At 46.5% G+C, this 25,968-nt stretch overlaps 1 protein-coding gene across 3 annotated transcripts in view; it reads left to right on the top strand.

The window, feature by feature from the left end:
• The first annotated feature begins 21,945 nt into the window (after positions 1 to 21,945).
• b4galt6 (UDP-Gal:betaGlcNAc beta 1,4- galactosyltransferase, polypeptide 6) overlaps positions 21,946 to 25,968 on the top strand; it is a 29,611-nt gene continuing 25,588 nt past the window's right edge. For all 3 annotated transcript variants that reach the window (XR_015106125.1, XM_086146412.1, XM_086146399.1), the window contains exon 1: positions 21,946 to 23,002. Coding sequence is in view for 2 of the 3 variants with exons in the window: in XM_086146412.1 (XP_086002538.1) it covers positions 22,888 to 23,002 (115 nt within the window). In the remaining variant the exon portion in view is untranslated. The remainder of the gene's footprint in view (positions 23,003 to 25,968) is intronic.

Below are 25,968 nucleotides of genomic sequence, written 5' to 3'. Positions count from 1 at the left end.
GCTTTTGACTCTATGATGTATTAAATCTGGAAAACAAGGTTTCATTTTTCATATGAAAAAAGGCAGATTATCATGTGTTGTACACTATTATTTGAACCTTAACTTCAAGACACGAAGATAAAATGTATGAAGATATTTAAATGAAATCAGCAAGATTCCCTATATATTACTATGCGGTAGAAGACCATCAGCCAGAATGAAAGGTGTACAAGACGGGTGAGATCAGTGATACTTTATGGTCCAGAAACTGAAAGTGACAAAAAGACAGGAGGCAGTTACAGGTTTGCAGAGATGAAGATGTTGAGGTTCTCTTTGGGAGTGACGGGAATGGATTGGCTCAGGAATGATTCCATCAGAGCGACAGCACATGTTAGGTGTTTTGGAGAGAAGTCAGAGAGGCCAGAGTGAGATGATTCAGCTGGCATTACGACCAGTATAATTTAAAAAAAATCAAGAAAAAGTAGTTAATCTGTTGATGCTCACAGGTTTTTTGTTATAATAATTTATAATAATTTATCCTTTATTAATCCCTGTGGGAAAATTCGATCTCTGCTGTTAATTTACCATGGATGAACAATGGGCAGTCGGCATGCCATCCACCAGCGCCAGGGAGCAGTTAGGAGTTCTGTCAGACAATGGTATTAGTACTGTCCCCCTATTTTGTTGACCAACCATTTAGAAATGTTACAGTGTGGAATAATCATGTATTTAGAATTTGAATACATACCATTTTTATATAATTTTTGTTGTTATTCTTTTTTAATGATTGCATTCTGTTTTATTTACATTATAAAAGTGTAATAACTCTAGAATAAGCGTCATGTAAATCAAATTGCCATCTGCAATATACAAGAATTTTGAACCTTTTGAGACTTGATTTACAAGAGGCTTTTTCAGTTTCTGTTTTTCCTTTTTGTCATTCCATTTCTAACATAAATTTAATAGTAGCAGATTGTAACGCCCCTATGTAGGGTGCCTGTGATGCGTGTTTAGTTTCATTTTCAAAACTGAAGGGAAGACTCACTATCTTATTTCAACTGATGTCCTCCAGACAGCCCAACATTAGCATGTTGGGCTGTCTTTGGTGTTATTATTGGTGGTATTATTGTCAGGAGATCTTTCTTTAAAACAATTGACTGATGTTCTTGTGGTGTTGGAAGCATGGAACATTGTTGGAAAAAGGGATGCATGCCTCTAGCCATGAGGCTCTACAAAATTTTGTGATGCTCCCATAACGACAATAAAAAAACTCTTTGAGTCTAGAGTGTTGGAAGCTGGCTTGGTAGTTCATACGCAACTTCATTGCTTGCCATGCATGCTGATGGTCTACTCAGAAAATTACAGAACCAGGCTCTGACTTACTGTGATTGGGTAATTTCCACAAGTTAGCCCACCATCTGTGGATAAAGCTAATAAAAATACCTCAAATGGTTTCACAGGCACAAAAACACATTCCAGGGATAATGGCAGAATTCCAGGCAAGCAGCTTTGCTAATTTTTTGCACAGGACTTATCTAATCTGGCAGAAAGTGTGAAAAAAAATGTCCATGGATTTTCAAAATGAAAGATTTTTTAACGTGCTGTTGGGCATCACATAACTGCAAAAAAGGGCAAAAATCTTCTGATCAGAGGATTCCTCAGATCCTCTGATCTGATCTGTCTTTCACAGAGAAGTTTATCTTAAAAATAATAAAAGTGGATGCAACTTTTTCTTCGAGAACAATACAATTAGAAATTACACCAATGACCATGAGAATCCTGGTCAGGGGCAGGTTGCCAAGTGAGAGGTGTTGGCTTAAACCAACCAATGGGGAGGAATGGTGTTTGAGACTAGAGCAACTAGCAACAGGGGAACTCTGAGAATGACCCATCAACCACTGAGGCTCAAAGCTATGGCTTTTAAACCCTCACTGAGTGCCGGTAATCAAAGCCAGTTCTACACTCCCAACGCACAGCAATCTACGGCAGGTGTTTGCTTACCAGGCGGATGCTTGTCGGGAGCCCCAAATGTCACAAAACTATGTTGAAATGCTGTAACATCCTGGGCTTATGGGAGCCCAGGTTTCTAAACCATCTTTTTCTGAACACTGTCCAACAATTGAAAGAGTCATCAAAAGCCCCCATTTACCATGCCTCCATTTTCAAGGTGGCAGAACGGAGTTGTGGCCATGGTGGTCGGTGCCTATCTGAGGAGTCCTTCCAGCCCTGTAAGGCCCTGGAGGCAGCTGACCGGTAATGGAAGGCCGAGCAGTTTGCAGCTGTGGTGGTTGTCGAGGCAAAAACTTGGGCATTGGAGGAGTTTGGTGAGGCCATGGAGAATTACTTGGAATGTACCAATGAGATTCTGGTCCACCATTCGGTGACTGAGGAGGGGGAAGCAGTATGGTGTCAACACTGTACAGTGGAGATGGTGGGCTGCTGACCTCGACCTGGGACATTGTGGATAGGTCGAAGGAATACTTTCAAGGTCTCCTCAATCCTGATGACATGCCTTCTAACGAGGAAGCAGAGTTGGGGTACTCTGGGGTGGACTCTCCTATTTCCGGGGTTGAAGTTGCTGAGGTAGTCAGAAAGCTCCTTGATGGTGGGGCCCTGGGATGGATTAGATCCGTCCTTGTTTCCTTAAAGCTCTGGATGTTGTGGGGTTGTTCTGGCTGACAGGCCTCTGGAGCATTGCGTGGAAGATGGGGGCGCCGCTGCTGGATTGGCGGGCTGGGGTGGTGATCCCCTCTTTAAAAAGGGGATCAGAGGGTGTGCTCCAACTAAAGGGATGCGATCCTTGCAGTAGGATCACACTGTTCTTGGAAAAGTACTCAGGGTTGCTGGAGAAGAGGGTCAGATGGATCATTGAATCTTCGATCCAGGATGAGCGATGTGGTTTTTGTCCTGGCCGTGGAACAGTGGACCAGCTCTACACCCTCGGCAGGGTACTTTAGGGTAAATGGGAGTTTACCCAACCAGACCACATGTGTGTTGTGGACCTGGAGATGGTATTCAGCCGTGTCCACCTGGCAATCCTGTGAGGGGTGCTCAGGGAGTATGGGGTACTGAACCCTGTAATACAGTCTGTGTATGATCAGTGCCAGAGCATGGTCCACAATGTTGATTGTAAGCAAGTACCCCAGTGGAGAAGTTCAGGGATCTCGAGGTCTTGTTCACAAGTGAGGGAAGGATGTAATAGGAGGTTGACAAGTAGAGCAGTGCAGAGTCTGCAGTGATGCAGACTATGCACTGGTCTGTCCTGGTGAAAAAAGAGCTGAGCCAAAAGATGAAGCTCTTAATTTACAGCTAAATCTACGTTCCTACCCTCACCTATGGTCACAAGCTGTGGGGCATGACCCGGAAGAACAAGGTTACGAATCAAAGCGGATGAAATGAGCTTTCTCCAGGCTCCCCCTTAGACATAGGGTGAGGAGCTCGGCCATTCGGGGAGCTCAGAGTGGAGTTGCTGCTCCTCCACGTGGAGAGGGGCCAGATGAGGTGGCTTGGGAATCTTGTTAGGATACCTCCTGGATGCCTCCCTGGCGAGGTGTTCCAGGCATGTCCAACCGAGAGGAGGCCAAGAAGAAGACCCAGGACACACTGGAGAGACTGTCTCTAGGCTGGCCTAGAAATGCCTCGGGATTCCCCTGAAAGAGGTGGAGCGATAGAAGATGGCTTTCTCTCAACAGCAAAAGCCACTTTCTATCGCTCCAAAATTCAGTCCTCTGCATCTAATACAAGAAACTCTTCGAAACCTTCACTGCACTTCTCCAACCCCCTCCTCCCCCTCCCACCTCTTCCCTTCTTCCCAACAGTTTCGCAAACTTCTTCGAAAAGAAAGTAAATGACATTAGATCTTCTTTCTCTCACAACTAGCTACACAGCCAACCTCCCCTCCTCTCCCTCCCCACCTACCGCACCAGTCACTACCCCCCCTCCTTCAACCCCTTCTCTTCTTCCCCTCCTAACCCACCTCAGCCTACCCTACCCTGCCCTACTTCACCCCTCTCTCTCCCACCGAGGTCCTCAAACTCATAACATCCACCCGGCTGACCACCTACTCCCTCGACCCAGTCCCCTCCCCCCTCTTACAATCCATTGCACCAGACCATCTCCCCTTCCTATCTCACCTCATCAACAGTGCATTTGGATATGTGCTGATAGAAAGAATGTTAACATTATTATAAATATGATTATAGATATTGTTTGTCACTGTGGTAGCATCAATCATTTTTTTTGGAGTAGTCTGCTGGAGCAGCAGCTCATCAACGACAGGAAGAGACCAGACTAACTTATAAAGAAGGCCATCTCTGTCCTGGGAGGTACCATGGACTCATGGTTGTGGGAGAGGAGAATCACAGCAAAACTCTCAGATCTAATGGATAATGTCTCCTACCCCATGCAGAACACCATTCCAACACTGAGCAGCTCCTGCAGTGATAGACTACATGAAATAGAAAGATTGGTGAAAGAAAAGAGAACTGAGAAAGCAGTGGATGGCCAGAGACAGAAAAGTTGGGCTTTCTTCAGGCTGAAATTAAAAAGTAGCTGACCAAATTCCAAAGAGCAGAACACCTCAGGTGGCAAAGCAAGAGAAATGAATGGACAAGGACCCTCTTCTACAGCCATCTGTACAACGTTGTCAATGGCATTTTGCCCAAGATTGGGAGCCTCAAAGTAGGCGTAAAAGACCTTGAGCATGCCAATGTCATCTGGCACCAGATTCAGACTTCCAAGAAGTAATGGAGAGACCATGTAATGCAGCCTCAGGGCGGCACTGGCCTGTGTCTCCCCAAGCCTGCCCTGAGGGAGCAAGGAGCAGTGTCTCCCTGTGCCGGTCCCAAGCCCGGATAAATGCAGAGGGTTACGTCAGGAAGGGCAACCAGCATGAAACTTTTGCCAAAACCAACCATGCAAGTCAACCATAACCATATCATACCGGATCGGTCGTGGACCGGGTTAACAACGACCGCCATTGGTACTGATGACCTACAGGGTACTAGTGGAAATTGGGCTACTACTATGGTACTGACAAGAGGAGAAATGGAGTAGGAGTTATCTTGAGGGAGGAGTTTGTTAGGAATGTCCTCGAGGTCAAAAGAATGTCAGATAGACTTATGAGTCTGAAACTGGAAATCGAAGGTGTGATGCTCAATGTTGTTAGTGGCTATCCCCCGCTGGTGGGATGTGAATTTGAAGAGAAGGAGAAGTTCTGGAATGAGTTAGATGAAGTGATGCAGAGTAAACCCAGAAATGACAGAGTGGTAATTGGTGCAGACTTCAATGGACATGTAGGTGAAGGCAATAGAGTGATGGGCGGATTTGGTATACAGGATAGGAATGCAGAGGGACAGATAGTGGTAGTGTCATGACTCCCAAGGCCAGAGGCAAGGTGATCAAGAACTATCCTCCGCACCTGGTGACCACGCCGCACCTGGGAACAATCCCAGTAATTAAGCGGAAGCACATAAAGCGCACCCGGATGTTCAGTCGTGGTCCGGTCTTGTTTGCAAGAGCTTGAATAAACCACCCAGCAATCCTACGCCACTGTGTCTGTCCTCCCTGGGGTGCCAAGCGTAACAGGTAGATTTTTCCAAAAGGATGGAAATGGCTGTAGTGAACACCTTCTTTCAGAAAAAACAGGAACATAGGGTAATTTATAAGAGCGGAGGTAGGAGCACGCAGGGAGACCACATCTTGTATAGATGAGGTAAGCTGAAAGAGATCAGAGACAGCAAAGTAGTTGTAGGTGAGAGTGTAGCCAGACAGCAAAGGATGGTGGTTTGTAGGATGACTGGTTACAAGGAAGATCAAGAGGAGAAAGGCAGAGCAGAGGACAAAGTGGTGGAAGCTCAAAAGGGAGGAGTGTTGCATGGTTTTCAGGGAGGAGTTGAGAAAGGGTCTGGGTGGTCAGTGTGAGCTTCCAAATGATTGGACAACAACAGCTAATGTTATCAGGGAGACAGGTAGGAGAGTACTTGGTGTGTCATATGGAAGGAAAGTAGATAAAGAGATGTGGTAGTGGAATGAGGAAGTGCAGGAGTGTATACAGAGAAAGTGGTGAGCAAAGAAGAAGTGGGATACTGAAGAGAACAGACAGGAGTTCAGGGGGATGCGGCGAAAGGTAAAGATAGAGGTAGCAAAGGCAAAATAAAGTGTATACAATGACTTGTAGCCCCCCCCATGTGTCGCTTCCTTGTCATGGTGGGGGGGGGGGCCTGCGTGCCTCCGTGACTCTGAAGGCTTTACCGGCGGGGGCTCATACCCCCAGCAGGTTCAACCAAGCCGGGCAGGTTTTGGAGGAGAGGCCAGATGAAAAGCAGCTCCTGGCCCTCCGGGTTGGGGATTGGGCGTGGGGCTAACGACCCCACCCCATAAAAACAAAACCTGTTACAGAAACTACGACAACTGCTTCAAACGTAGGGCCTACAGCAGACTCTAGCCAAACCGTCAGAATGACCACCTCTGATGAAAGCCCTCGACAGGAAGTCAGGAGTGCGAAGGAGAGTCTGCTCGGGCCCAAACAAAGATCCGCCTAGGAGCATGGAATGTACGCACCATGTACAAAACATCCAAAGTTGCCCAGGTTGTCAATGAAATGGTACAGGCTTGATATTTTAGGAATCAGCAAGTGTCGATGGACTGGATCTGGGCGCCAAACAAAGAATGACGGGTCAGTTATACTCCCCTCAGGGCATGAAGACAAGCACATACATGGCGTAGCTTTAATAATCTCCAAAGCAAAGGCAAAAACCTTGTTAGAATGGGAACCTATTAGTGACAGAATGATCAGAGCTCACTTCAATTCACTTCACTGTGAACTGACCATCATACAGTGTTATGCTCCTACAAATGAAGCTGAGACAGAGGACAAGGATGACTGGTACGAGGAGCAACAACAAACAGTCTCCAAGGTCCCTCTGCAAGATATGTTGCTGATCATAGGTGACATGTATTCCAAGGTTGGGGCCGATAATGACAACTGTGACAGAGCTATCGGGAGTCACGGCTGTGGTGCGCGGAACAACAATGGTGAGCGTCTTGTTGACTTCTGCCTGGAAAATAACTGTATTGTTGGCAGTACAATCTTCCCACATAAGGAAATTCACAAGCTTACTTGGAAGTCACCTGACATTCTAACAACCAACCAGATCTGCGCTCTTGGCTGCTTGGCCGACTCAACTGATGAGGACCCTGATATTCATACCAAATGGGAAACCATTAAGAACACCTATTTTGAGACTGCCCCCAAAGTCCTGGGATACAGAGAGAAAAACAACAAGGAGTGGCTGACACCTGGGACTTGGCAGAAAATTGAGCAAAGGAAACAGCTATAAGATGCTGAATACAAAGTCATTGAGGCTCCAGAAACAGCCAAAGATGCCTATAAAACAAGGACAAGGAGGTCAAAAAGAGCGCAAGTAGTGACAAAAGGGCCTTTGTTAAGATGTTAGCTCGCAAAGCAGAATGGGCAGCTGCAAGAGGTGAAATGAGTGTTGTATACAAAATCACTTAACTCTGTGGTAAGAAAACCGGCCAATCTGCTCCTGTGAAAGACAGGGAAGGGAACAACCTCTTAACAGAGAGTGAACAGGCAGCAAGACGGTTACAGCACAGTTGGACAGTAAGGAGGAAGGGAATGATCTATACAGGTTGGTGAAACAGAGAGATATGGATTGAATAGATGTACAACAGGTCAGGGTGATTAAGAAAAGAGAGGGAAATGTATTGACAGATGCTCGAGGAGTGATGGGAAGATGGACAGAGTACTTTGAAGAGCTGATGAATGTGGAAAATGAAAGAGAAGCAAGGGTAGAAGAGGTGACTATTGTAGACCACAAAGTTGCAAAAATTAGTAAAAGTGAAGTGAGGAAGGCATTGAAGAGGATGAAGAGTGGAAAGGCAGTTGGTCCTGATGATATACCTGTGGAAGTGTCTAGGAGAGGCAGCGGTAGATTTTCTGACTAGATTATTCAACAGGATCTTAGAGAATGAGAAGATGCCTGAAGAATGGAGACAAAGTGTGATGGTGCCTGTTTTTAAGAATAAAGGGGATGTGCAAAATTGCGGCAACTATAGAGGGATATGTCACAGTCTGCTCTCCCCTGCTCTGTTGCTCAGCCACACCCCTGATCAGCTTCACTGCTTTCACCTGCTGTTGTCACCTGCTCACCATCTCCAATCAAGCCAGCTTATATGCAACCTCACTCTTTGCCAGATTGTCTTTGCTCTCATGCCTGACTCTCCAGCGTTTATTTCCGGATTGCTTCCCTGGTATCGACCCGACTCGCCTCCGACCTCTGCTTCTCGTCTCATCCCCGACAGCTCCTCACCGCTGGTACCGTCAGCCGACCCGATCCAACTGCAGTCTTGTGGTACCGTTCCTGCCTGCCACACGGGAGACCTGGGTTCAAATCCAGCCATACCCACTGACGCTTCTGTGTGCCCGCTGAAATAAAACTGCTTCTCTGCAGACCTGATTCATTTGTGCTGCAATTGGGTCCATCCTACACCCGTTACGGTACAATCTGGCCAGCTATGGACCCAGCACGCAATTCCACACCACTTAGTCACCTTGAGACTATTGAGGGCGTCCTGCAGCAACATGAAGCCATGATGACTGCATCTGCTGCTGAGGCCAGGCAGGTTGCTGAGGTGCAGGGACAGGGGCTAGCAGCTTTAGCTGGACAGATGCAACAGCTAGCAGCTCAACTTTCCCAGCTCTCCTTTTCCACTGGATCTGCCTCCTCCTCTGAAGCATCAGCTCCTGCACCTGTGATCCAATGATGATCGAGAGACTTGTGGGCCCTCCATCACCAACTGTTCTCTTCTGTTCGCCCTGCAACCCCGCACTTTCGCCACTGAACAAGCGAAGGTTGCTTTTGTCATCAACCACCTGATGGGCAGAGCTCAGCTATGGGGAACAGCTGAGTGGGAGAGGCAGTCTGCAGCTTGTGCTTCCTCCAACCTGTTTGCAGCTGAGCTTCGCAAGGTTTTCAGCTTTGAGAAGTGTGGTTCTGAGTCTGCAAGGAGACTGATGGGACTGAGACAAGGGGAGAGAACAGTAGCAGATTACTCCATCGAGTTCCGCACGAGGGCCAGCCATAGCAGTTGGAACAGCTGAGCCCTCTGTGATGCCTTCCTCCATGGCTTGGCTGACTACATTAAAGATGAACTGGTTTCGCATGACAACCCCATCACCTTGGACGGGGTGATTGATTTACCCATCCGAATCGATCTTCAAATCCAGGCTCGTCAACGAGAGAAACGTCAAGGGGGAACCCAACGTTATCTTCCACCCCGCTCCCATGGGGATGCTTCTACAAGCAACTCCACCTCAATGGGTCAGCAGCCTGGGGATCCCGAACCCATGCAGCTGGGTCGCACCTCCCTCTCACTGGAAGAGAAGGCGTGCCGCCGTAAGTCCAACCTCTGCCTCTACTGTGGGGTAGCTGGACACTATATCTCCAGCTGTCCAGCAAAAAGCCAGAGCTCACCAGTAGCCGGGGAGACCCTGGTGAGCTCAACTGCCCTGCCACCTCCCCAAAGCTTGAGACCTTTGTTCCAAGGCCGCCGCCTCCTTCCAGATGGGCCGTACACCTTGGCCATCTTCATTGACTCTGGGGCTGATGCCTGCATCATTGATGAGGAGATGGTCCTGCAGCTGGGGCTCGAGCAGGTTCCTTTGCCTCACCCGGTTCCCGCTAGAGCCTTAGATGGACACATCTTGGCACCGTCACACATCAGACCTCCCCTGTTCACCTGCTGCTCTCTGGTAATCATCACGAAACAGTCCAGTTTCACATTCTGACCTCCTCCTGTCAGCCTCTAATCCTGGGATATCCATGGCTCCGTCTTCACAACCCTCACATTGACTGGGCCACTGGGGCCATTCTGGAATGGAGCTCCTCCTGTCATCAGAGGTGCCTGCAGCAAGCCTCAGCTCCGCTTCGCTCTAGCCTTTCGCCTGACCTCATCGGGATGCCACCAGTGTACCATGATTCCGCAAGGTCTTCAGCAAGGCCAGAGCTACGTCTCTTCCCCCACACCGCCCCTACGACTGCGCCATAGATCTCCTGCCTGGTACGTCACCTCCCAAGGGGCGCCTGTACTCCCTGTCAGAGCCCGAGAGAAGAGCCATGGAGACGTACATCAATGACTCTCTGGCCGCAGGTATCATTCGTCCGTCTTCGTCTCCTGCAGGAGCAGGGTTTTTCTTTGAGAAGAAGGACAAGACATTGAGGCCCTGCATAGACTACCGAGGACTGAATGAGATCACAGTAAAGAACCGTTACCCACTGCCACTCATCTCCTCTGCCTTCGAACTGCTCCAGGGGGCCACCATTTTCTCCAAGCTTGACCTGCGCAATGCCTACCACCTCGTCTGAATCAGAGAAGGCGACGAGTGGAAGATGGTAGTCGCCACCCCTACCGGACATTATGAGTATCTCGTAATGCCATTTGGCCTAACCAATGCCCCTGCTGTCTTCAAGGCATTGGTAAACGAAGTGCTCCGCGACATGCTCAACAGATATGTCTTTGTGTATCTAGATGATATACTCATCTTCTCCCGGTCCAAAGAGCAACACATCCACCATGTACAGTCTGTCCTCCAGCGCCTCCAAGAGAACTCCCTATATGTAAAAGCTGAAAAGTGCGAGTTTCATGTCCTTTCAGTGTCTTTTCTGGGTAACATTGTGGCACAAGGCAACATCCAGATGGACCCAGCCAAGGTCGCAGCTGTCACCTCCTGGCCCGTTCCTGAAAACCACAAACATCTTCAGCGTTTCTTGGGGTTTGCCAATTTCTACCGGCGCTTCATCCGTAATTACAGTTCTGTGGCAGCCCCTCTCACCGCCCTGACCTCCTCCAAGGTGCCTTTCCAGTGGTCACCTCCGGCTACAGTGGCCTTCCAGACCCTCAAGGGTCAATTCACCTCGTCACCCATCCTCCAGGTGCCTGACTCTGAACGACAGTTTGTGGTCGAGGTGGATGCCTCAGATGTTGGGGTAGGGACCGTTTTGTCTCAGCGCTCTGGCACTGACCAAAAACTCCATCCCTGTGCCTTCTTCTCTCAACACCTGTCCTCTGCTGAGAAGAATTACGACATTGGTAACAGAACTGTTGGCAGTCAAAATGGGCCAATAAGAGTGGCGCCATTAGTTGGAGGGCACCAAGGAGCCTTTTCTTGTGTGGACTGACCACAAGAATTTGGAGTATATACGCTCCGCAAAGAGACTGAACTCTCGCCAGGCCCGCTGGTCCCTATTCTTTGCCCGTTTTAACTTTGTCCTCTCTTACCGTCCTGGATCCCTCAATGCTAAGCCTGACGCCCTTTCCCGTCAGTTCCTGAGGAGAGGATTCTGGTTACAGACCTGAGCCCATCCTCCCCACATCCTGCCTTGTTGCCACGTTGACCTGGGAAATAGAGGAAAGGGTGAGAGCAGCCACAGAAGGACAGCCGGGTCCCAGCTCCTGCCCGTCGAACTGCCTTTCTATCCCTCCAGCCTTGAGATCGGAGGTGCTACAATGGGCCCACTCCTCCAAGCTCTCCTGCCACCCAGGTGTGCTACGGACACGGCAATCCCTCCTTCAACGTTTCTGGTGGCCCACTTTGCAGGAGGATGTCCAAGAATTCATCAAGGCCTGTCCTACTTGCAGTCAACACAAGACCGGCCGCCTGCTAGGCTACTTCAACCTCTTCCTGTTCCTCACCACCCATGGTCTCACGTATCCTTGGACTTTGTCACTGGTCTTCCCGCCTCTGACGGCCACTCAGTCATCCTGACCATCGTGGACCGCTTTAGTAAGATGGCCCACTTTGTGCCTCTGCCCAAGCTCCCTACCGCAAAAGAGACTGCTCAGTTGCTCCTGCTCCATGTCTTCCGCCTGCACGGCCTCCCTGTTGATGTCGTATCGGACCGTGGGCCCCAGTTTTCTTCTGTGTTCTGGAGGGAGTTCTGCAGTCTGCTGGGTGCCACTGCCAGTCTGTCCTCTGGATTCCACCCCCAGACCAATGGACAAACTGAGCGCATGAATCAAGAACTGGAAACAGCCCTGCGGTGCATGGCCTCCCAAAACCCCTCCCCCTGGTCGTCACTACTAGTGTGGGTTGAGTATGCTCATAACTCCCTCGTCTGCTCTGCCACTGGCCTCTCTCCATTCCAGTGCGCATACGGCTATCAACCCCCACTATTCCCCGCCAAAGAGAAGGAGATTTCCTGCCCATCTGTCCAAACCTTCATCTGTCGCTGCCGCAGAACGTGGCTCCAAGCTCGCTCCACCCTCCTTCGTTCTGTGGGTCGCTATGTTGCCACTGCCAACCGCCGCCGTACTGCTGCACCTACCTACCGAGCTGGTCAATAAGTGTGGAGTCCAACAAGATGGCACCCAAGTTCATCGGGCCTTTCGCCATCCAGAAGGTCATCAATCCAGTGGCTGTCCGTTTGAAGCTCCCGCGTTCCATGAGAGTTCACCCTACCTTCCATGTGTCCAAGATTAAGCCGGTCCACAACAGTCCCTTGGTTCCTGCGGCACCACCACCTTCTTCTTCTTTCGGCTTTTCCCGTTAGGGGTCGCCACAGCGAGACAACTTTCTCCATCTAACACTATTCTCTGTATCTTCCTCTCTCACTCCAACTACCTTCATATCCTCTCTCCCTACGTCCATAAATCTTCTCTTTGGTCTTCCTTGAGACCTCTTGCCTGGCAGCTCCAGTTCCAGCATCCGTCTACCAATATATTCACTATCTCTTCTCTGTACATGACCGAACCATCTCAGTCTGGCTTCTCTGACCTTCTCTCCAAAATATCTAACATGTGCCGTCCCTCTGATAGACTCATTCCTGATCCTATCCATCCTGGTCACTCCCAAAGAGAACCTCAACATCTTCATCTCTGCAAGCTCTAGTTCTGCCTGCTGTCTTTTGGTCATTGTAACAGTTTCTAGTCCATACATCATCGCTGGTCTCACCACTGTCTTGTACACCTTTCCTTTTATTCTGGCCGATAGTCTTCTATCACATAGTACCCCTGACACTTTTCTCCACCCATTCCAACCTGCTTGGACCCGTCTCTTCACCTCTTTTCCGCACTCTCCGTTGCTCTGGACTGTTGACCCTAAGTATCTGAAATCCTCCAGCTTCTTGATCTCCACTCCCTGTAGCCTCACCGCTCCACCCGAGTTCCTCTCATTCACACACATATATTCTGTCTTGCTGCGACTAACTTTCATTCCTCTCCTTTCCAGAGCATACCTCCACCTCTCTAGATTTTCCTCTACCTGTTGTCTGCTCTCACTACAGATCACAATGTCATCCGCAAACATCATGGTCCATGGGGATTCCTGTTTAACCTCATCTGTCAGCCTATCCATCACCATTGCGAACAAGAAGGGGCTCAGAGCTGATCCCTGCTAGAGTCCCACCTCCAACTTGAACTTCTCTGTTACCCCTACAGCATACCGTACCAGTGTCTCACAGCTAGCATACATGTCCTGCACCAGTCTAACATACTTCTCTGCCACTCCAGACTTCCTCATACAATACCAGAGCTCCTCTCTTGGCACCCTGTCATATGCTTTTTCTAGGTCTACAAAAACGCAATGCAACTCCCTCTGGCCTTCTCTGTACTTTTCTATTAGCATTCTCAACGCAAATACTGCATCTGTAGTACTCTTCCTAGGCATGAAGCCATACTGCTGTTCACAAATGCTGACTTCTGCTCTCAGTCGAGTTTCCACTACTCTTTCCCATAACTTCATTGTATGGCTCATCAACTTTATCCCTCTGTAGTTGCCACAATTCTGCACATCCCCTTTATTCTTGAAAATAGGCACCATCACACTTTGTCTCCATTCTTCAGGCATCTTCTCACTCTCTAAGATCCTGTTGAATAATCTAGTCAGAAAATCTACCGCTGCCTCTCCTAGACACTTCCACACCTCCACAGGTATATCATCAGGACCAACTGCTTTTCCACTCTTCATCCTCTTCAATGCCTTCCTCACTTCACTTTTACTAATTTTTGCTACTTTGTGGTCTACAATAGTCACCTCTTCTACCCTTGCTTCTCTTTCATTTTCCACATTCATCAGTTCTCCAAAGTACTCTTTCCATCTTCCCATCACTCTTCTAGCATCTGTCAATACATTTCCCTCTCTGTCCTTTATCACCCGGACCTGTTGTACATCCTTTCCATCTTTATCTCTCTGTTTCGCCAACCTGTATAGATCATTCTCACCCTCCTTACTATCCAACCGAGCATACAAGTCATCATAAGCCCTTTGTTTTGCCTTTGCTACCTCTATCTTTACCTTTCGCCGCATCTCCCTGAACTCCTGTCTGTTCTCTTCAGTCCTCTCAGTATCCCACTTCTTTTTCGCTAACCGCTTTCTCTGTATACACTCCCGCACTTCCTCATTCCACCACCAAGTCTCCTTATCTACTTTCCTTCCAGATGACACACCAAGTACTCTTCTACCTGTCTCCCTGATAACACTAGCTGTTGTTGTCCAATCATCTGGAAGCTCACCCTGACCACCCAGACCCTTTCTCAATTCCTCCCTGAAAACCATGCAACACTCCTCCCTTTTCAGCTTCCACCATTTCGTCCTCTGCTCTGCCTTTCTCCTCTTCATCTTCCTTGTCACCAGAGTCATCCTACAAACCACCATCCTATGCTGTCTGGCTACACTCTCACCTACAACTACTTTGCAGTCACTGATCTCTTTCAGGTTACCTCGTCTATACAAGATCTAGTCTACCTGCGTGCTCCTACCTCTGCTCTTATAAGTTACCCTATGTTCCTGTTTTTTCTGGAAAAAGGTGTTCACTACAGCCATTTCCATCCTTTTTGCAAAATCTACCACCATCTGTCCCTCGGCATTCCTATCCTGGATACCAAATCTGCCCATCACTTCTTCATCCCCTCTATTGCCTTCACCGACATGTCCATTGAAGTCTGCACCAATGACCACTCTCTCATTTCTGGGAATATTCTGCATCACTTCATCCAACTCATCCCAGAACTTCTCCTTCTCTTCAGATTCACATCCCACCTGCGGGGCATAGCCACTAACAACATTGAGCATCACACCTTCAATTTCCAGTTTCAGACTCATAAGTCTATCTGACATTCTTTTCACCTCTAGGACGTTCCTAACAAACTCCTCCTTCAAGATAACTCCAACTCCATTTCTCTTCTTGTCAGTACCATAATAGTACAACTTAAAGCCTGCTCCTAAGCTTCTAGCCTTACTACCTTTCCACCTGGTCTCCTGGACACACAGTATATCCACCTTCCTTCTCTGCATCATGTCCACCAACTCTACCTTTTCCTGTCATAGTCCCAACATTCAAAGTCCCTACTCTCAGTCCCATACTCTTTCCTTTCCTCCTCTCTCTCTGTTTCCGAACACGCACTCCTCCTCTTCTTCTTGTTCTTGTTCTTTGACCCACAGTAGCCCAATTTCCATTAGTACCCTGTAGGTCATCAGTACCAATGGCGGTCGTTGTTAACCCGGTCCGCGACCGATCCGGTATGGTATAGTTTTGGTTGTCTCGCATATTTGGTTTTGGCAAAAGTTTTACGCCGGATGCCCTTCCTGACGCAACCCTCTGCATTTATCCGGGCTTGGGACCGGCACAGGGAGACACTGCTCCGTGTCCCCCCAAGACAGGCTTGGAGAGACACAGGCCAGTGCCGCCCTGAGGCTGCATTGCGGCACCACCACCTCCCCCTCCACAAATGGTCGATGGTGGGCCAGTGTATAGAGTGCGTTGTCTGATTCGCTCCCGTTGGCGGGGTAGAGGTGTCCAGTACCTTGTGGATTGGGAGGGGTACGGTCCTGAAGAGAGGCCCTGGGTTCCTACTCGCCATATTTTGGACCCCAGTCTCGTGGCCGAATTTCATCTGCAACACCCCGACCAGCCAGCCAATGGGTCTGGTCGTCGGGGACCACGCATTTTGCCCCCGCTTGTCCAGGATGATGAGGCCCATTCCGTGGGGGAGATGTTGGACGTCGGGGAAGCCCTCCTCCGGACCACCTCCGCCCACCCAGCTGAGGGGATGGAATGGTCTTCCTCCCACCCGGCTTGATGGTTTTGGGGATGTCGGGAGCCATCCCTTGAGGGGGGGCTCTGTCACAGTCTGCTCTCCCTCTCCCCTGCTCTGTTGCTCAGCCACACCCCTCATCAGCTTCACTGCTTTCACCTGCTCACCATCTCCAATCAAGCCAGCTTATATGCAACCTCACTCCACACACTCTTTGCCAGATTGTCTTCGCTCTCATGCCTGACTCTCCAGCGTTTATTTCCGGATTGCTTCCCTGGTATCGACCCGACTCACCTCTGACCTCTGCTTCTCTTCTCATCCCTGACCTACTGCGTCAGCTTCACCCCATCAGCTCCTCACCGCTGGTACCGTCAGCCGGCCTGATCCAACTGCAGTCTTGTGGTACCGTTCCTGCCTGCCACACGGGAGACCTGGGTTCAAATCCAGCCATACCCACTGACGCTTATGTGTGCCCGCTGAAATAAAACTCCTTCACTGCAGACCTGATTCATTTGTGCTGCAATTGAGTCCATCCTACACCCGTTACAGGATAAAGTTGATGAGCCATACAATGAAGTAATGGGAAAGAGTAGTGGAAACTAGACTGAGAGCAGAAGTCAGCATTTGTGAACAGCAGTATGGCTTCATGCCTAGAAAAGAGTACTACAGATGTAGTATTTGCACTGAGAATGCTAATAAGAATAAGAACAACTTTATTAATCCCGAAGGAAATTGCAGTGCCAGAGTTACAGAAAATATAACAGTAATAAATAATAAAAGAAAGGCAGAATTAGAAATAAAAATAAACTATAAAGTGTTTCAGTGAAACTATAAAGTGTCTTAGTAAGCAGTGATAAAACTATAAGTGTCTTAGTAACAAGTGAGGTAAGGAGTGCACAATAGTATGATAGAAGGGAACATTATAGTGTAGCAGTTATGAGATGAGATGAAATATTGCACAGTGTAGCTGTTATGAGATGAAATATTGCACAGTTTCTGAATATTGCACAGAAATGAGATATTGCACATTTTTGTTTGCTTTTAAGTTAAAGATAGGTTGTTATGGTTGCCGGCGGCTGAATGGAGAGGAATTAAAAAGTCTGATCGCCTCGGGGAGGAAAGACCTCCTGTGGCGTTCAGTGGAGCTCCTCGGTGGTATCAGTAAAGAAGTGCAGAGAAGGCTAGAAGGGGGCTGCATTGTGTTTTTGTAGACCTAGAAAAAGTATATGACAGGGTGCCAAGAGAGGAGCTCTGGTATTGTATGAGGAATTCTGGAGTGGCAGAGAAGTATGTTAAATTGGTGCAGGACATGTATGCTAGCTGTGAGACAGTGGTGCGGTGTGCTGTAGGGGTAACAGAGAAGTTCAAGGTGGAGGTGGGACTCTAGCAGGGATCAGCTCTGAGACCATTCTTGTTCGCAATGGTGATGGATAGGCTGACAGATGAGGTTAGACAGGAATCCCCATGGACCATGATGTTTGCAGATGACATTGTGATCTGTAGTGAGACCAGAAAACAGGTAGAGGAAAATCTAGAGTAGTGGAGGTATGCTCTGGAAAGGAGAGGAATGAAAGTTAGTCGCAGCAAGACAGAATATATGTGCGTAATGAGAAGAACTCTGGTGGAACGGTGAGGCTACAGGGAGTGGAGATCAAGAAGCTGGAGGATTTCAGGTACTTGGGGTCAACAGTCCAGAGCAACAGAGAGTGTGGAAAAGAGGTGAAGAGACGGGTCCAAGCAGGCTGGTATGGGTGGAGAAAAGTGTCAGGGGTACTATGTGATAGAAGACTATCGGCCAGAATAAAAGGAAAGGTGTACAAGACAGTGGTAAGATCAGCGATGCTGTATGGCCTAGAAACAGTTACACTGACCAAAAGACAGCAGGCAGAACTGGAGGTTGCAAAAATGAAGATGTTGAGGTTTTCTTTGGGAGAGACCCGGATGGATAGGATCAGGAATGAGCCTATCAGAGGAACAGCACATGTTAGATGTTTTGAAAAGAAGGTCAGAGAAGCCTGACTGAGATGGTTCGGTCATGTAAAGAGGAGGGATAGTGAATATATTGGTAGACGAATGCTGGAACTGGAGCTGCCAGGCAGGAGGTCTCGAGGAAGACCAAAGAGAAGATTTATGGACATAGTGAGAGAGGATATGAAGGTAGTTGGTGTGGGAGAGGAGGATACGGAGAATAGGGTTAGATGGAGAAAGTTGATTCGCTGTGGCGACCCCTGAAGGGAAAAGCCAAAAGAAGAAGAAGAAGAATGGAGAGACCATGTAGTTTTGTTTGACCTTGCCAATATCTTTGGATGGGTCCCCCATGTGATCTTGTGGATTTCAACAACAGTATGTCAGCATACCGAACAATGCCCCGGATCTGGTCAAGAGCTATTTTCAGGATCTCCAGTGTTAGATAATATGAAATATAAATGAAAGACAATAAAAAGGATGAAAACAACAATAAGGACAAAAATCGATAACAGAAAGGATACAACAAGGATAAAAATAGGTAACAGTGTTGCTTAACAGTAGCACCTGGACAATGGTATCACGGCAGGTTGTACCATTTCCGCCTTGGCATTCGTCTAAGCAATGGAGATGATGATATGAGCATCTTGCTTGGTTATGGGAGGCAAGATAATCTGGAGTGGCCTCTTGTCTTCCTCCCATTAGAGCCTTTATGGATGACATGACCGTCATCACAACAACAAAACAATGCACTAGACGCTGACTACAGAAACTCAAAAAAAAAACACCCAGTGGGAAAGATTGGATGATGATGTGTCCTGCCAGTTAAGCTGCACAGCATTCATCCCAGAGATCCCGTCAATTCATCCGTACCCCTACTCTGGAGCACATCTGATCACGGGTTATGAATCTTTGTAAACATATGTGGGGGAAAATTCTTTTAGGTCTGTCCTGTGGAAATGAAGAATTTGTCTTTCAATCAGTTTTCTTACATAGCTTCTGGCTTTCTGTTGCCTGCTACTTCTCGTGAGAGAGTGAGTAGCAGAGCCCCGATAGCAGTTACAACAGTGTATTTATAAATGTACGAGAACATTCCCCCCATTCACTTCAAAGCTTGATCCACGTCAAAGCTTGATTAAAGCTTGATACCCTCTTAAAGAAAAAAAAAAACAGCTCCTTACATGGTCATGGAATTGTGGCATTTGAATGACATAAGAAAGAAAGCAGGAAATTCTATGAAACAAGAAAACATTATTGTCAATTATCTGTCTGATCTATAATCTATCTCTATAATCTACATATATAGTAAGAAGCAATTTTACACTACACACGTAAAGGATGTAAAGTTTGTCGTGTAAACTGCTTTCCATTAATAAAAGAAATAAAGAGGGGTGTGATGAGGTTAGACTGGTGAGCCTTGCTACCAAACATTCCTGGTTCGATTCCTAACTTCTCGTAGCCTGTTAAAGTGCGGTTGAGCAAGACACTGAACCACTAGCTCCTTCCCTGGCAGCTGTTCAGTAGCTGCAATCTGCTTATGGCTCATCCATGATGGGTTAAATGCAGTGGTTGGATTTTGGGCTTGCATGTTTAACTGAATGTGAGAATAAATGTGTTTCTTATAGCAGTTCATATTCTCCTGTGGGCTCTCTGTTCTCCATGTTCTCCTGCCTGGATCTTTACTGCTCTCTATGTGTCCTCTTGCATGGATTGCTCTGGTCTCCTGCTTGAACTTTGTTTTCTCTCCATGTTCTCCTCTACAGACTCTTCATGTTTTCTCCAAGCTTACCTACCTGGGTTCTCTCCTTCACTCTACATGTCCCCTAGCGCTGGTTCCCCTGTCTAGCACCCATACCTCAAGGCCTCCCCATTAGTAGTCATGCAAATGCAAGGGATTGTAACACATAGTCTTTACATTGAATCTGATTCATCCCAAGTGTGTGACGGAATGATGTTATTGGTCCTTCCTTCCAGCTGCTGTTGGGCTGTTTAACATCCAGCTCTACTCTCATATATTGTTTATTTCTATTTCTTTTTTTTTAACTTTAATATTCTATTTTTCTGATATCTATATATCTAAGTGATTGCACATTACTCTACTTCACTCTACTTCACTCTACTTTACTCTACTTCACAAGTACCTCTATTTTACCTCACTTCGACAGGCGAGGGGGAGTGCAGGACTCATGGGAATCCAACCATGAATGTGGAGTTCCAAGATGGCCAGTCTGACCTCCCGAGCCACGACGCTGTGCCTCATCAACTCTGTTGTTCTGGTAGATCTATTGACTAGACATTCTCACAGTTTGCAGGGTGAAAATGTATATTTCCCAAATGCTGACTGCCATCTGTTAATTCTGTCTGTATAATGGCCATATGTACCTAATGTTTAGTCAGGAAAATAGTTAGCCAGGGAAAAATCGATCTTTAAAACTCAGAAAAGACTTTTCCTGTCTCTCTGGCACAAGGGAAGAGTTTTTCTTCCATCATGAGTGTGACATCAAAGCTTCCACAACCCCTTGCCCTCAAATGCTCCTCCTTTTTTCACATCATTGTTTTTTCCTGTACAGCGACTCCCAGCCCCCAACCACATGCTTTCCGAAGGGGCTGATGTCAGATTGCCAGTGACATGACAGTTTACATCTCCTGTATTATATCACACCTTTCATGTTCACAATGGCTGCGCTTGTCAGTGTGTTACCACTATGTAACATCTATGTTTCATAGTGAAAAGGGGGCATAACCATGACTCTGCCTTCACAGCCTCCTCTTGTGACATCATAGTTTCCACTTTTACAGTATGGGCTAGCCAGGTTTCGAATCATACATATATCTGGCCTTGCATTCTGTATGTACTATTGCTAATGTCTACTCAATTGTGAACTGCTACCCTCAAAACGACATTTTATAGGATACCCATTGGCCAACTTGTTGGCCTAAAATGCCAAGGGTCAAAATGGTAAACCGGGGGCAGCTGCTTCGAGTCTGGAACCCAACATTCCTGGCCCTCCTCTTTCTCTTCTCTATTTCTACATCCTGTCTCTACTTTATTTATGTGGCTCCTGGAATAGGTAAGTTAGTAGACACCTATGCTTAACAAGGTGACTATGTTGTGTTGAAGGCATCTGTCTTAAAAACAACACTGATCACTTGTGATTAGATCTCTATAATCAGTGTGTTCAAAGCTCCTAATGTTGTCGAAGCCTGAATATATTGTTGCTTTCTCTATCCATAACAATTTGTTTACTCCATTCTATACAAAGCATACCACTGACCTTCTCATTGGTTTAAGGAAATGTCATCATTTTTAAATGATCACATCTGCCTGAATGATTTGATAGGGGGAGTATGTAGAGTGACTTGTTTAGCTATACAGTACTTTGAAAAAGGGAAAGTTGTCTGTTTACAGGAAAAGAAGATAAAATCCAGACTGAGCCCACTAATGAAACACTTTATTCCTCCATACCTCCCTGGGCTTTATCTACAACTAATTGACAATTATTAGTTGTAGTCTGTCTCAAGTGGTATTTCTGTTTATATTTGTATGAGAATTCAGCAAATTTGCCACGGACATTTTTCAAATAATTAAGCAACCGTTTTCTAAAGTTTTCATGGAGGTGTGCAGCTCCCATTTTACAGCGACAACACACATTTATTATCCTACCATGTGAAGTTGCATGTACATGATTATGAAGTGGGACAGTTGTGTTTTCATCGGTGGTCCACTCAATAGACTCTTCGGTAGATTTTAAACAACCCCATCTGTGGTTAACATGAAGAAAACATCTGACCTGGGTCACTTGAGGGGTGCTCGACCACCTCCCGGGGCAAGATACGAGGGGTGTAATCCCGGTGTGTCCTTAGCGCTTCTTGGGCGTGTTACACGTACCGTGGGATCTCTTGGGAGCAGTTCAATGCCGTAGTGCCCCGCCCCAAATCGTGAAAGGGAGAGCGATGCAATCTCCAATCGTTTCATGCCGAAAAAAGAGCCACACGAGGGAAACACACTGCACTAGATTATTATTTGTCAGACACGGTTTTCAATTTACGTGTCGATGACACTTCTTTGCGTCCTCATTGCCCTTTTTTTATTGTGCGGGTTGTTTTTCTTTTTTTTTTTTTTCGAAAATGCGCCGGAGAAAATTAAAAACACTACGGGAAAGACACTTTGCTCGTGCATCGCACATAGGTTTCCATGGTGACACGAGGGCGGGGTTTTTACTCTGCCGGAAACGGTGTCTGCAGTGCAAGCAGAAAATAAAAGGGAACAAAGTCTGATTTCCCTTTATGTAGTCGTTTTCACAGATTTCAGCCGGCGTGGTTGACACTTGAATGCCAAAGTCACCCGGAACCGTCTTGGGGACTCCCGGTGGCATGACTGGACTCCCGTGCCCGCGGTTCGATCGAGTGGTGCGCCGATTGTTTTGGAAACATCGCAGCGGTCGAGAGTAGACTGGGGGAGAGAAGACAGAGCAGTCCTGCCCCCTTCAATGACCAACCTTTAAAGCTAGCGATAAAAGCATCGCCGGCGATACCGTAACCATGGGTGACCACCAGAAGTATCCTTAAAAGTTGAGTGTGGATGAGTTGCTTGACGGTAGCTTAGGTGTTTTCACTATGCCCGACCGGTGGTGCTCCGTGAGGCTCCCAATTGCCTGATATTAACGTTACAGGTCTGCTATTTCCATCTGGAAATTTCTTGCCAGAGGAAAGCAGGCCGGCTAGCGCCGCTAGCATTAGCCTCATCCATATCTCTGGGCATTAACGGTGCAGCCTTTTCCAATGTCTGTGCCATCGCTATCGCCGAACAACCCAAGGACTTTTTAACGCCGAAAGAGTTATTTTATGGGATTCATATAAGCGAAGGAGAAGTGGGCCTAAGCCAAAATGGTGAACTGGAGGCGGCTGCTGCGAATGTCCAACCGATCATTTCTGGCCTTCATATTCTTCTTCTCTATGTCCACCACTTGTCTTTACTTCATCTATGTGGCGCCGGGAATAGGTGAGTGAGCAGATGTTCCCGCTTCATACATAAAGCTGATGGGTTTACATGGTATCTGTTAATGTGATTTCGTCAGATTAGTAGATGCAGCTGAGGACGGTGCAGCTGTTGTCACAGGACGTTTGACGCTACACAATTAGCTTATGGGCTAAGTAGCCCGGGTTGTGGTGTCCCGCAAGCATGTTTTTTAATGTTTTATTTTAAGATGTCTCAGAGCAAATCACGGATTTAAAGATCAAATGGCTCCGAGGCTTATCTAATCCCCCGTCGGCTAGTGTGACTGTATGGGTGGTCATTAGTGGCGCAGGCGTTGCACCGCTGTTTCGGGAATGAATGAACAGAGAGCGCTCGCCAATGGTAATTTCCCGGTTTCTATCCAAGGGGCTGGGATATGGTGAATAAGTCAACCGGGTGCAACCTGTCCTTCTACTTGATCGTCAAATTGAAATTTTCAAATTCTTGTCCACGAGATGTGGTAAATATACCAGTGGTTGCAGGCGACGTTCCGTGAAAGTTGATGATAGAAAAACCTAAACAAACCAACAAACAAAAAAAAAGTTCTGGCAGTCAGCGTGGTCAGCCAACATTCTTGAAGGCAAACCGGTCAAATCTACCTTAACTATATGCGCTGTTTATCACATGCATGGAAACAATGACATTGTTGAAATCAAATTTGTAGTAATTCTGTTTCAGCAGATGTACATCCACAGCTGCCATAGGAATATGAAGTAAACATTGCGAGACTTGTTAACTACTTATCTATTGTTGGATACATGCCCCCCATGGATTAGATGTTTTACTGAATAATTTCTACGCTGATCCATCTCGCACAAACACCCGAGGGAAGTGGTTGTGTGCTCTAGCTTTTTACTGGCAAGCGGTGGTGTCATGTTTGGGATGAGGGGCAATTCTGGGAAAATTCCCTGCCTGGTATTTGCCCGAGGTCTAGCGGCATGATTTGAGATGTTAAATTTGGGCCATGAAAGAGTGGCTTTGTGCTCTGCGTTCTCATGTTTCCTTTCATCGACTGGAAATGGTTTTCATTGGTGCTCATCCCTATGGTTGGGTCCTGATGACTGGAAAAACTGGATGTAGTGAGCGCTCATGGTGGCTCAACACCCAGATATTGCATATTCATGTTGGCTTGACACTCGTCTTTGCGGTGGGCTTATCAGTAAGCTGTTTTTTTTTATCAGAAGACATCCTTTGGCTTATTTATCACTATCATCACGTGGACTGATGTGAAACCTTTCCAGATCAGTGATTCTTCTGTATAACATCCCAGCTGAGCACATAAATTATGAGATTGATAATTGCTTGAATATAGGTGGAGCTGTTGATCTCAGAAAACTTAATGGAGTTATGTTGTGATAATCAACACCTGAAAAACAGTCCTCTAAGCAATCATATTTTGAATTTCAAAAAATAATCTTGGAAAAAATTCTTATCACATTTTTGATGCCTATTTTGTTGATTTTTTTAAAGTCCCATGTTGGGATTTATCTTTAAAAATCTTATGTCTGTCCAAGCTAATTTCGGCATGATATTTGAATTTAATAAACTGATGTGGAGCAATACGTGTGTGCGTGTGTGTGTGTGTATATATGATAGGCTGGGGTCATTGAATGTTCATTTGTTGCAGGGCTGCAGGTCTGTGAATGTCTGTATCCCATCCTGCTGACATATTTGCTGTGTTCCATCGGATTTAATGTACAGTGTGCTCACTGTAAAGGCCAGCTGGACTGTCTGTGAGTTCCTGGCCAATCTGAGATTGTTCAGTGTTCCTCATTCAGCGGGCAGCTGGGAATTCAATTGGAGTGTAGTCTCTTGAGGCCTTACTTTTTTACCTGTTGCTGCAAACTGAAGTGAACATTTAGACCTGTGTTTACATGTTAAACAAGCCATAGAACACAAATTACCCAAACAGCTGGCCTATTATTGGAAATTAGGATAACATTTTGGGCTCATGGGCTTTACTGTAACGCATCAACTCATTTGTTGTTTATGTCGCTGCATCAGCATCCTGAAACTAAAGAATTGGCAAAGTTCAGTTTTTACACATAACCAAATCAAAACTGGTCATGTTACTCAAGTTTCTTGTTGCCCAAGACATTAAAAGGATAGCACAAAAATTGTAAGCTCAATAACAAGGGCTCCTTGAAATTTTACATTACAGTATTCCTTAACCCATTTATCTGTAGCAGTGTGTATCTAAGTGAAGCTAAGTCATTGAAAGTGGCATATGGCTTAATATGGCTCCACCATAAATCTGTTCGTAATCACTATTAAAAAGTTTGTCTTTTTATATGATTTTTTCTAATTAAAATACATTTGACAATCAACAATAATACCAGCAAGTTATTGGTTGGTTTTGGATGGTGAATTTGTGAATTATATTAAATTTGATAAAATATGTGTATACATACTATTATATAAAAAACAAAACACTGTGCTTTCTTTGTTAGCCATATCCATAGAATGTGAAACTCAATGATTGCCAAATCTACAACAAGGAATCATAAAGCCTCTACTGTAAATTCAGTGGGTGCAGTTCACCCAGTGTAGAGCATGTATAAATGACCAGCACTGAAATACACTTCACTAGACGCTTGTCCAAACTGCAAGCCAGAATCTCAATTGGTAGAGTAGACAAAAAGTCTTGATTTAGCTCCAAATTACATTAGTGATTTAAATTCTGTAATGAACTTGTACTGGTGGTTGTGCTTATTTAGAGGAAAAGGCACCATACTTTTTAATCCTTAAAAAAAAACAATTTAACTCTTAACTACACTTGCAGTCTTATATTGCAGATTCTATGCAGTTGCTTTTATTCCTTGTCATTTAGATTGGAGCCTGCTGAACCAGAAATAATGGTTACTGAAATAGGTGCAAAGTGGTCAGACTTACCTACAAGCTCACAGGAAGGGTGCCAAGCTTTGAAACCAGTTGGTCATAATGGCTAGACA

Source organism: Fistularia commersonii, chromosome 1 (assembly GCF_037954325.1).
Source record: "Fistularia commersonii isolate RoL2024-O1a breed Wild chromosome 1, RoL_Fcom_v1.0, whole genome shotgun sequence".
Lineage (NCBI taxonomy): Eukaryota > Metazoa > Chordata > Actinopteri > Syngnathiformes > Fistulariidae > Fistularia > Fistularia commersonii.
The sequence above is the reverse complement of the archived record's forward strand: the minus strand, read 5'-3'. Positions and strand labels throughout refer to the sequence as shown.